General features: G+C 42.1%; 1 protein-coding gene across 5 annotated transcripts in view; it reads right to left on the minus strand.

Annotated features, from left to right (window-relative positions):
- ARB2A (ARB2 cotranscriptional regulator A) overlaps window positions 1-13,002 on the minus strand; it is a 283,581-nt gene that overhangs the window by 225,734 nt on the left and 44,845 nt on the right. For all 5 annotated transcript variants that reach the window (XM_031046203.2, XM_005145965.4, XM_031046204.2 and 2 more), the window contains one exon: window positions 9,944-10,009. In XM_031046203.2, coding sequence (XP_030902063.1) covers window positions 9,944-10,009 — 66 coding nt within the window. The remainder of the gene's footprint in view (window positions 1-9,943; window positions 10,010-13,002) is intronic.

A 13,002-nucleotide genomic window follows, 5' to 3' on the forward strand; every position in this document is an offset into this window, starting at 1 on the left:
GTGCAGCACTGTTTTTGACTTTTGGCCTGGGAACAGCACCGATAACACCGATGCTTTCAGTTACTGCTCAAATGTTTAGCCTGACCCACAACTTTCTGAGCCTCGTGCTCTACCAGGGAGGAGGGGAAGCTGGGAGGAAGCAAAGACAGGACACCTGACCCAAACTAGCCAAAGAGGTATTCCATAGCACAGCACGTCATGCTCAGGATGTAACCGAGAGTTACCTGGAAGGGCTAGTTCACTGGTGGGTGGGGTGAGCTACTGATTAGCAGGTGGTAAACCATTGTATTCTCTTCCCTTGTTATTTCCTTTATCATTATTATTGTTGGTGGTAGCAGCAGTGGTTTGTGTTATACCTTAGTTACTAAACTGTTCTTATCTCAACCTGTAGGAGTTACCATCTTTTTCAATTCTCCCTCCATCCCTCAGGGAGTAGGGGGAGGGCAAGAAGGGGGAGAGTGAGAAAGAAACTGTGTGGCTGATCTTTTTGGTGTCCAACGTGGGGCACAAAGGCTTGAGATAACAACAGATCTGACTGGGTTAATAATCACTCATCACAATGCTGATTTATTGGCTCTCAAAGTTGTCGCTCTTGATCTCAGTTTCAGAATGTTGTACCTTACTTAGAGCCAGTATTTGCTGTCTTAGTGTTTATCAGGTGAGGGCCTTGGGCTAAGGTTCTTCTTTCTGTTTCTTGTACTTTATGGTAATGGCTTGTAATACAGGTGGGCTCTGGCAGCAGGGCGGGATGCACGTGTCCATGGACTTGTACCTGGCCATCCCATTCCTCTTCACCATCCTGGCCCACGTCCTCACCTCCATCATCATGAGGCTGCGGGGAGCTGAGAGGGAGTGGACCCAGGAACTGCCGGGGGCCGAAACGGCCCAGGAGAGCCACCCCGGGAACCAAGTGGCAGTGGGAGTAGGGCTGGAGGATGGGAAGGAGGCGGTTGCTGAGCAGCAAGAGGTGGCAGCAGAGAAACCGAGCCTGCACCTGAGCCCAGCCCTGCAGTGATCAAGAGCATCCCCCAGCAGCCGCCCGCCGAGCCCCTCAAGCCTGATCCCCAGGAGGATGCAGAGAGCAAGATACCACCTTTGGGAGCCTCAGCTGGGTCCAGCCTCTGCCACCCAGGACAAGCGGAGGATGCAGGAGACCACGCAGCATTTCCCAGCAAGGCAGAGGAGGAAAATACGGACTCAGAAATAGGGTGGGAGTGAGAGAGAAAATGTGTGGCTGATTTATGGCTGACTGGGTTTAAATCACGACACTATGATACTGTAATTAAGAAAAACATTGCGAATTTGTATTTCAGTCAAACATATAACTTAGCTGTACGCCTTCGTATTTCTAAACTAATTTCTTGTTTTGCAATCATGTATAAGACAACTAGTTCACAATTCTGTTGTCCTGGGTTCAGCAGTAGCAGTCATTTTCTCTGCTTCTTAGTAGCTGGTGCAGTGCTATGGTTTTGACTTTCAATCTGGTAACAGCACTGATAACACCGATGTTTTTAGTTGCTGGTCAGTAATGTTTAGTGTGACCAAGGACTTTGTGAGCCTCATGCTCTGCCAGGGAGGAGGGGAAGCCAGGAGGAAGCAGAGACAGGATAACTGACCCAAACTAACCAAAAAGGTGTTCCATACCACAGCATGTCATGCCCAGTATATAAACTGGAGGCAGTTACTGGGAAGGGGTAGATCGCTGCTGGGGTTGGGATGGGTATTGGTCGGCGGGTGGTGAGTGGTTGTATTCTCTTCCCTTGATATTTCCCTTATCATTATTATTATTGGTGGTAGCAGTAGTGTTTGTGTTATACCTTAGTTACTGGACTGTTCCTATCTCAACCCGTGGAAGTTACATTCTTTTAATTCTCCTCCCCATCCCTCTGGGAGCAGGGGAGACGAAGAAGGGGGGAGTGAGAAGGAGACTGTGTGGCTGACTGAGTTTAAACCATGACATCTGCAAAAACATTAATTTATAAAGAGTTAAAAATATCTACCAACATCATAAGAAATAACTTTTCATTCTCTTCCTCAAATTAATCACATTTGGAAACTTTTCTTGAAGCTAATTTACCTTCAAACAGTAGTAATTCATTAGATCAAGCTTTCAATAAAGAATGCACATAGAAGTCACTTCTCTGCACGACCTTACTTTATTGACAAACCAACATAGAATACCATTTAGTGTTAGACACAATGAGTCTGCATAAAGTAATTTGCATTTATCAGCCAATTTCTCTTCTGACCTACTCATAAACATTTACTTCTGACTCCTTATTTAAACACAAATTCAACAAATCCAATAAAATGTTGAACTTCAATTAGTTTAATGTAACAATTTGGTTCAACATCTTTATTCACATGCAGTAACAATCTTCCAATAATCTGTAGCTAGGTATGTCGAATCAACCTAAACACTGCTAATAACCTGCTGTTCAGAAGTACTGTTTAGAATTTAAATTTTCTTTCTTCACATCTATTTCTCCAATGCAGAACTATACCTTCAGGTTTACAAATGTACGCAGTTGCAGTGAATTCTCTGAGTTACACACTCTACATACATTTATGACTTCTTATGGTTTTTGAACAGTGAATTTTTCTGTGAGTTCTGTCTCAAATGAGCTATCACCTAATAACAGCAGTAGCTGTCTACAGAGTATTTCGGCAGTCCAGTAGTTAGGATTTTGCACAGCTATCAATATATAGGGTAAGATCAAACTTTACCTGAAATCTGCCCTTACTGACATTCATGCTAACACATTGACAATTACAGTTTTAATTTCTCAGCCATTGTCAACCCAAGATATATGAGACTTGACTAGGCTCTAGGCATCTTTTATCTGTACACTGTAAGTTTTTAAAATTGAACATTTGTCCTGGGTTCAGCAGTAGCAGTCATTTTTTCTCCTTCTTAGTAGCTGATGAAGTGCTGTGTCAAGACTGCACTGGAACAGGGGCAAGCTCCAGAACACCTGCAATACATTGATGACATTATTGTGTGGGGTGACACAGAGGAAGAAGTCTTTTGAGAAAGGGAGGAAAATAATCCAAATCCTGCTGAAAGCTGGTTTTGCCATAAAATGGAATAAGGTCAAGGGACCTGCACAGGAGATTCAATTTTTGGGAAAAAAATGGCAAGATGGATGTCACCAGATCCTCACAGATGTGATAAACAAGATAACAGCAATGTCTCCACCAACTAATAAGAAAGAAACACAAGCTTTCTTGGGTGCTGTGGGGTTCTGGAGAATGAAAATCCCAGATTATGTTCAATTGCAAGCCCTCTCTATCATGTGACACGGAAAAAGAATGATTTCAAATGGGGCCCTGAGCAACAACAACTATTTGAACAAATTAAAAGAAACATAGTTCATGAAGTGGCCCTTGTACCAGTCCGGACTGAGTCAGATGTGAAAAGTGTACTCTACACTGCAGCCAGTGAGAATGGTCCTACCTGGAGCTTCTGGCAGAAAGCACCAGGGGAGACTCGAGGTCGGCCTCTCGGCTTTTGGAGACTGGGATACAAAGGATCTGAGGCCAGCTATACACCAAATGCGAAAGAGATACTGGTGGCCATGAAGGGGTCTTCAGGTCACCAGCGACAGGCCCTGAGTTCCCTCCAACTGTCATCCCAACAGAGAATGAACTTTGATAGAACCAGACGAGTTCTGTGGCAAAAGATCAATCAGCAGCAGCAGGCAAAGATCCAACACTGCACAAAGCTTCTCCTGCACCAAAAGACTGTTATAGGAGATGGAACCCAACATCATGGACCAGATGGACTCCGCGGCTTTATAGGGATTGGTCCATGCACTAAGGAATGACCTCTCTCTCTGTGTGCGTATGTGGATATATATATGTATATGTGTGTATATATATATGTATACATATATATGTGTGTAAAAGCAATGGTATATTGAAAATATGGGATTCTGAGCATCATGTGAATGGTATGGAACACGGGGTGGATACTGTCCTGGGTTCAGCAGTAACCAGTCATTTTTCTCCTTCTTAGTAGCTGGTGCAGTGCTGTGGTTTTGACTTTCAGCCCGGGAACAGTGCTGATAACACTGATGGTTTTAGTCATTGCTCAGTAATGTCTAGTCTGAGCAAGGACCTTCTGAGTCTCATGCTCTACCAGGGAGGAGGAGAAGCCAGGAGGAAGCAGAGACAGGACAAGTGACCCAAATTAGCCAAAGAGGTATTCCATATCTCTGGAGCATATATCCTGGGTACATCATGCCCAGGATGCAACTGAGAGTTACTGGGAAGGTCTGGTTCACTGCTCAGTTGGGCTGGGTATCGACGGGTGGTACTGTATTCTCTCCCCTTGTTATTTCCTTTATCATTGTTATTATTGGTGGTAGCAGTAGTGGGTTTGTGTTATACATCAGTTACTGGGCTGTTTTTATCTCAACCCGTGTGAGTTACTTCCTTTCCATTCTCCTCCCTGTCCTTCCAGGAGTGGGGGCAGGGGAAGAAAGGCAAGGAGTGAGCAAGAGGGCTGCGTGGCTGACTTATGGCCTGGGCTTAAACCATGACAATGTTATATTTTTAAAGGAAAAAAAAAATTACTAATATTTTTCCTATTCCAGTTAAAAAACACAATAAAAATTATGAGTGTGTAGCCTTTGAGAAGTGAAACAGGTGCAACTTGTGACAGGAGGAAAGAACATGGCAAATAAATGGAACTGAAACTGAAAAGACTCAAAAAGATTGTGAGAATTGTGAGAAGCTGGTGGAGAGAGAAAACTGCTCATTTGCTTCACAAGACAAGAAAGTCTTCTGTTATGTGGTTCTGCATAAAGCTTGCTAACTCACTCATGTTAGAGTCTTCACAATATTGAATATCCTGATTTACAATCTTTCACTCAAAATTGTAAAAATGAAAACTGCTGACCAATATTACAAGCAGCTAGTTAGCATCTGGTAATTACCAAAGCTAACCTAACAAACCTACAATCAGGGGAATTTTTAAGAAACAGTATTGACTAGACTCAGGTGACAAAATAGCCAAAAGGAACATACAGGGGAGACGAGAGACCATTGTTTTTCAAAGAAAAAAAAAGTTCTTAGCTGTCGAGTTGATCAAGAAAAATACTGAACCAAGTTTTACCTATTGAAGTGAAAAAGCAAAGCACTGATAAGTCAGAAGATAATGCAAAGTGAGACCTTTCAGTGCCACGGTCAATGAAACATGTCAGTAATTACTTAAACCTCCTTCCCATGTCTTCCCAGAACTGTTAAAAATACATTAAATTCAGAAGCCCTCTATTTTTCCTCAACAGCTAAAGAAGAGCAAAGATCAATCCCTGATTATGCCATTAAAACTAGAGAAATATAAAGACATCATCTGGAGAAAAAAATGCAGTCTTCTTTCTATTAATAATATAACCTTCAACAGAGCACAAAATGAGAAATTTGAAAGAAATAACTGAATGGCTTATCCCCTAATGTATGTCTCTTCATCTAAATTTACAAGTCCAGTACTATATGTTGAAAATTAGGAGTACGACTGTACGTTACATTAACAATAATGTAATATGCCTCAGCCTCCCTGTGTAAGAAAAAAATGTTCAGATTTATGTTTTGTCAGAGATGCTGTCATAATAAAATAATGGACAAGCTTTACTGTTTTCCAAACCATTCTTATTTTCATAGCTGAAAAGAACTTTGCAAATAATTCTGTCCAATACTGAAGCTACCACAAGAAGACAACAAGCTGGACTTCACACGAGGATGAAATGAATGAAGATGACAGAACATGAAATGCTGTCACCCTAAACCTTTGAGGCATAGTGTTTCCACAGAAAATCGTCTGGAAAAAACAAGAAGTATTCCACTTAACACAGCCCTGAAACACATTTTATATATTCAAACATCATTACATTGCTTATTTCTTATGAGCTGACATAAAATAGGAAGGCAAATAGGCCAAAATGCTGAGCAGAGACTTGGGGCTACAAGAAAGGTAGAGAGGGGATCTGGACAAGGGCCTTCAGGGACAGGACAAGGGGGAATGGCTTTAACCTGACAGAGGGGAGATTGAGATGAGCTCTTAGGCAGAAGTTCTTCCCTGTGAGGGTGCTGAGGCCCTGGCACAGGTTGCCCACAGAAGCTGTGGCTGCCCCATCCCTGGCAGTATTCAAGGACAAGTTGGATGGGGCTTGGAGCAACCTGGTCTAGTGGAAGGTGTCCCTGCCCATGGCAGTGGGTTGGAACTGGATGAGTTTTAGGGTCCCTTCCAACCCAAACCGTTTTGTGGCTCTGTGGTATACCAACTTTCTGATCACCTGTAACAAAGTTCATAAGAAATGTTTTACCTTCACCTTCAAAATATTCATGTAACAAGGTCACAGTCATAAAAACACCTAGGTGAGATCAAGGTCCCAGGTCCTGCTTCTGGCAACTGGCAGCTTATGTAAGGAAACAGTATGAGAATAGAGTGGTTATAGCATGATTTTTCCCTGGTTTTGGCAACCAGTAGTAACTATGGAGCCTCTCAAGCCAGAGTCTGTAACTGGACAAGTGTGTACAATAGTTCAAAGCACTTATCCCACCTTAGTATTGTCAAATGCCTTTTTTTTTTTAAATGCATTTATACCTTTCTCCTTGATAGTATTCTGTGGCAATGAGTTCCACAATACAATTGGGAGGTATATAAAATAGTATTACCTCTCTTTCAGTAGAGAACTCCTGCCTGATAATTTAAACTTGATGCCCCTTAGCTTCTCTATTATGAAAATAGCAGAAAACCATTCCCTATTCATCTTCTCTACACCTTTCATGATTTTATAGATTTGTCATATTCCTTCCTCAGTCATCTATTTTCCAAGCTGAAGAATCTTTGTCTAATCTTTCTTTGTGTGAAAAATATTTCATGCCTGTGATCATCTTTGTAACCCTCCTCTGTGGATTTTTTTTTTTAAATTCTTCATATCCTTTTTGATATGGTATCCAGACTCCATGCAGTGTTCAAGATGAGGGCCCACATAATGAGTGAAATGACAATGTTTTTCTGTTTTGTTCTCAACACCTCATAATTCCTAACATCCTATTTGCTTTGAGGGCTTTTGACTGCCATTGAGCACTAACTGATGTCCTCAGAGAACTATTCACAATCACTCCAAGCTCTTTCCTGAGTTGTAATAGCTCATTTAGAGGTCACCATTGTGTTTACAGAGTGAGTTATTTTCCCCATAATTTCACATTTACCAGAATTGAATATCATGTCATTTTATCATCCAATCATTCAGCATCATGAAATAATTCCCCAACTCATCACAACAAGCTTCAGATTTAAGTATTCTAAATAATTTCAGGAAAAAATCGTTAAGTTTGTTAGCTTATATTAATTCCTCTTTTCCTTTTATTTACAACTTTGTCAGTGCAGGCCTTAGTAACACTGCACCAGTAACAAATTATTTCAGCAGTGAAATATGAACAACTTTTTTCCCTTTTAACCAATTAACTCATAAGGGGACTCCCTCCTCTTATGCTTTTTCAAAGCATTTGCTAACCTTGCCGACAGCTTGTTGGGAATCCACATACTCTTACTGACAAGATATTTCAATTTCACATGATCTCTGACTCCTTCACTGAATTCTAGTAGTTTTTTTTTAAAAAGAAATCTGTACTGACTCCATCCTACCTCTCCCCTCATATTATTTCCTCCTGATACCGAGGAATCACAATCAATCACTCCTGGAGGCCTTTCAAAGACGTATCACATTAATTCTATTTTCATCTTTCCGATGAAAACAGCTGATTTCAGCAGGATGTACTGGCTAGTTCTTCTGCAGCTTCATATTTGACTTCTTACAAATTTGATTTGATTGCTGTACGATATATTGATTTGTACTAAGCTCCACTACTGACAAACCAAATTTGAGATAGTTCCTCGGAACTCTATCCTGCTTAAAGAAGTTTTAAAAAATGAAGTGTTGAAACCAGACAAATAATATTGGAAATAACCATGTCTGTTTTTCTTGTTTGAGCTAAGCATTCATCAGCCTCATCAGCTACCTTTTAATAGCAGCCTTTACCACTGTAACAAGTTCCTTAAATTCAGACTGGGACGATCTGACTGTGATTTTACACGTAACTTGCAAGCATTTATACTTTTTTCTATTCTTCTCGCCTGCAGAGGACTTACTCTTGCTACAAGCCATTTTACTACTTTTATTAGTCTCCTTTACTAGTTTAAACTAGGTTTTTGCTGTTGTTAGGTGGCAGGCTGTCAGCGGTGATTTAACGTAGCCTTTAGAGAGCTTTAATTTTTCAGCTTCTACATACATTATTTAATTTTTCTCATTTTTGTAGGCCTCTTCATAACGTGTTTTTGGCTGTGGTGAGGGCTTCCCACAGTTACGCTGTGGTTTAACCCCAGCTGGCAACTAAACACCATGCTCATTGCCCCCACTGTGCCTGGTGGGATGGGGAGAAGAATTGGACAAAGGTAAAACCCACAGTTTGAGAGAAGAACAGTTTAACAATTGAAACAAAGTAAAACATAATAACATTAATAATAACAATAACAACAACAATGCAAGTAACTTAGGCCAGGTGGGACAGGGCTTGGAGCAACCTGGTCTACTGGAAGTTGCCCCTGACCATGGCAGGGAGGTTGGAACTGTACGAGCTTTAAGGTCCCTTCCAACCCAACTTCGAGGATTTTTTTAAGCTAACGGATCAGCCTTAGTATTGTATGACATAGATTCATCTTTGTTTTTACAAGGGACATTCAAAGACAGCTCTGTAGCCTCAAGATTCAGGCACTTCAGTATTTATAAGACAGCTTCCTAGTATCAAAGTTTGTGGGTGACATGGCTTGAAGAAGCCTTACCTGTCTGGGATATGGAAGTACACCTTGGACCAAAACTTCCTCAAAGAAAACTAATAGTGCGAAGAAGTTAGAGATCATGGCCAGCACTGCATGAGGCAGACCACCACTATGAACCCAATCCTCTTCTTTGTCTGTACTTGAAAATCTAAAGTGGGGAAACACTTTCTCAAGTGGTCTTGGTGCACTGGTGCACCCCATGAGGGAGCTCCTGCTTGCCCTCCAACTGCTCCATGGAGCTCCTGGCAGAGCTCCTTCTGCCCTGACCAGGAGACACTGGCAAAGCCTGGGTGGGAAAACCTGAGTAGTTTGGGCAAGTTATCAAAACATGCCTTAAACAGGACTTAGGTAATGGAAATGGGAACTGCAAAATGTTACAGAATGCTAAAGCAAATAACCTTTTCCTCCTTTAGGCCAAATGGGTTTTCCTCAACTGAATATGAAGGACTGGATGAGAACAACAGTAATGCAAAAGCTTCTCAAAGACTCTACCACACGGATGACAGTGATGGAAAACCTGCACAGTGCCATCACTCTAATCTCCTCCACACTCTCCAGCATAGAACGTAAAAGTACTTAAACATGATAATAGCACTATATGTGTTTACACTGTCATATCTGTTCTCTGGGGAATGTTTCATCACTTCCAAGAGTTCACCAGGTATTTTCACCAGAGCAGCACCTTATATTTACACATTACAAGTTACTGAAAAAGTGTGTTTAAAAAAAGACTTGGAATAATTTACTGAAACTCCATTTGAGTTTACTCCTCTGCCTGTAAATACACATTTGTTGTCTACATCCAGCAATGCATCAAAACACTCACATTTTTGCAAAGCTCATGGATCCTTTATCAAAACCACATTCTGGAAGTGCTGGTATCTGGTAAGGCAAGGAAGGCTCAAAAATCAAGCATCTGAGAAGTGAGGTCAAAACACATCTCCATGCACACACGGATGCTGCACGTGAAGGCAGCATCTTGAAATTATGTCCTGCACAGAGCCTTGGCACAGCTTGCCTTTACAGAAGTGCCCAACTGCAGGGTATGTTTTTTACAGATCCAAACAATGTCTTTGAAAACATATAGTGTATACTTACTGGGAGAGTTACTTTCTTCAAGTGGCATTCCTTTTGCAGTAGTTCATAAACATACTTAGTGATGATCTGGAAGAAAAAAAAAAGTAAATAGAATCATAGAATCATAGAATAGCTAGGGTTGGAAAGGACCTTAAGATCATCTAGGTCCAACCCCCCTGCCATGGGCAGGGACACCTCACACTAAACCATATCACCCACGGCTCTGTCCAACCTGGCCTTGAACACTGCCAAGGATGGAGCATTCACAGCCTCCCTGGGTAACCCATTCCAGTACCTCACCACCCTCACAGTAAAGAATTTCTTCCTTATATCCAATCTAAACTTCCTCTCTTTAAGTTTCAATCCGTTATCCCTTGTCCTGTCATTACAGTCCTAATGAAGAGTCCCTCCCCAGAATCCTTACAGGCCCCCTTCAGATACTGGAAGGCTGCTATGAGGTCTCCATGCAGCCTTCTCATCTCCAGGCTAAACAGCCCCAACTTTTTAATCCTGTCTTCATATGGGAGGTGTGCAGTCACCTCATCATCCTCGTGGCCTTCCTCTGGACTTGTTGTAACAGTTCCATGTTAGCTTTATGTGGAGGACACCACAACTGTACACAATACTCCAAGTGAGGTCTCAAGAGAGCAGAGGGGCAGGATCACCTCCTTCGACCTGCTGGTCACGCTCCTGTTGATGCAGCCCAGGATACGGTTGGCTTTCTGGGCTGCAAGTGCACACTGAAGCTGGCTCATGTTCCTTTTCTCATGGACCAACACCCCCAAGTCCTTCTCCGCAGGGCTGCTCTCAATCTCTTCTCTGCCCAACCTGTAGCTGTGCCTGGGATTGCTCCCACCCAGGTGTAGGACCTTGCACTTGGCATGGTTAAACTTCGTGAGGTTGGCATCAGCCCACCTCACAAGTGTGTCAAGGTCCCTCTGAATGGCATTCCTTCCCTCCAGCAGATCAACTGAACCACACAGCTTGGTGTCATCGGCAAACTTGCTGAGGGCGCACTCAATCCCATTGTCCACGTCACCAACAAAGACACTAAACAAGACTGGTCCCAACACCAATCCCTGAGTGTCACCACTCGTTACTGGTCTCCAGCCAGACATTGAGTTGCTGACCACAACTCTTTGCATGCACCCATCCAGCCAGTTCTTTATCCACCGAGTGGTCCATCTATCAAATTGATGAGACTCCAATTTAGAGACAAGGATGTCATGTGGGACAGTGCTGAATGCTTTGCATAATTCCAGGTAGATGACATCAGCTACTCCACCCCTGTCCATCGGTTCCGTAGCCCCATCATAGAAGGCCACCAAATTGGTCAGGCAGGATTTTCTCCTAGTAAAGCCATGCTGGCTGTCACCAAGCACCTTGTTGTTTTTCATGTGCCTTAGCATGCATTCCAAGAGAATCTGCTCCAAGATTTTGCCAGACACAGAGGTGAGACTAACTGATCTGTAGTTCCCCGGGTGATCCATTTTCCCCATTTTGAAAACGGGGGTTATATTTCCCTTTTTCCAGTTATTGGGAACTTCACCTGACTGCCATTGTCTTTCACAAATGATTGACAGTGGCTTAGCAACTTCATTAGCCAGCTAAATAGATACTTATATATAATAGATGCGATATTATAGTTTTATAATTATACATTATAATATTATAGATAATAGATACTAGTCTTAAACCACCTACAGTAATGACATATCCAGGCAGACAAATTAAAGGTGACTTAATTAAACTTCTATACCCTTGCATATGTTTTGCCACGTATCTAAATCCTTTACTGTACAACTAATTATAGAACTTGGAGCTTTACACAAAAAAGTCCCCTCTGTCCCTTGGAAAAGGCTGCTTGCCAGTATATAGAAATTGTAACTGTACCTGCGAATCCATGTGCTGCTGTGTGAATAATTATTCACAAAATACTAAGGATTCACAAAAAAACTAAGGATTATAACCAATTAATATATACTCAGAGTGTATAAGAAAGCATCTCTTTTGCAAAGAAATACTTTTAAAACTTTTTTTTTCCATATGCAGGGCTCCTGAAACTCTCTCCCCTACAGGTTTGCTTCATGAGCTACATGGAAAGCAGATCTGTGGTCACCCTCAGCACAAGTTGCCTTGCCATTTCTATTCAATGAACTGGGGAGGGATGGGTGACAGGTTTCTAAATAGAAGAAGAACCCTGACTGGTTCCCCACTGTGGTGGTTTAAAACCAAGTCCGCACAGCTCATTCACTCACTCCCCTGCCTTCCTCCCCCAACTCCCGGAGAGTTAGGAAGGAAAATCCAAAGAATGTAACCCCCACGGATTGAGATAAGCACAGTTTAATAACTAAGGTAAAACACAAATAATTACTGCCACTACTACTACAAATAATAATGATAAAGCAAATAACAAGTGAAGAGAATACAACACCTCACCATCCACCGGCCCATAACTCACCCCACCCTGCCCACCGGGCACCGACCAATACCTCCTCCATCCTCCCAGAGCTCCAGCCCTTCCGGGTCTCTCCTGGTTACCTCCTGGGTATGACATGCTATGGTATGGAATACCTCATTGGCTAGCCTGGGTCAGGTGTCCTGTCTCTCCTTCCTCCCAGCCTCCCTCCTTCCCTGGCAGAGCATGAGGCTCAGAAAAAGGCCTTGGACAAACCAAACATTTGAGCAGTAACTCAAAACATACTTGGTATCAGCAACCGTTCCCAGTCTGAAAGTCAAAACACAGCACTGCACCAGCTACCAAGAAGGAGAAAAATGACTGCTACTGCTCAAACCAGGACACCCACTATGGGGGAGTTTAAATCTCTTGTTTTCATGCAGAAATAAAATTGAAATTTTAGACCTGAAACAAAAGGAATTATTAAAAAAAAAACCAAACCAAACAAACAAAAAAAAACCACAAAAACCAAAACACAACAAAAAACTAATTACCCTGGAAGACTTGTTGCATGTCAGATATAACAAAGTTGTTCACACTTCAAAGGCTTGCCTAATATATGGGGATTTTTTTATACCCTTATATATTCTGAGGAAAATGGAGATGCAGATATCAAAACTTT

Source organism: Melopsittacus undulatus, chromosome Z, assembly GCF_012275295.1.
Source record: "Melopsittacus undulatus isolate bMelUnd1 chromosome Z, bMelUnd1.mat.Z, whole genome shotgun sequence".
Classification (NCBI taxonomy): domain Eukaryota; kingdom Metazoa; phylum Chordata; class Aves; order Psittaciformes; family Psittaculidae; genus Melopsittacus; species Melopsittacus undulatus.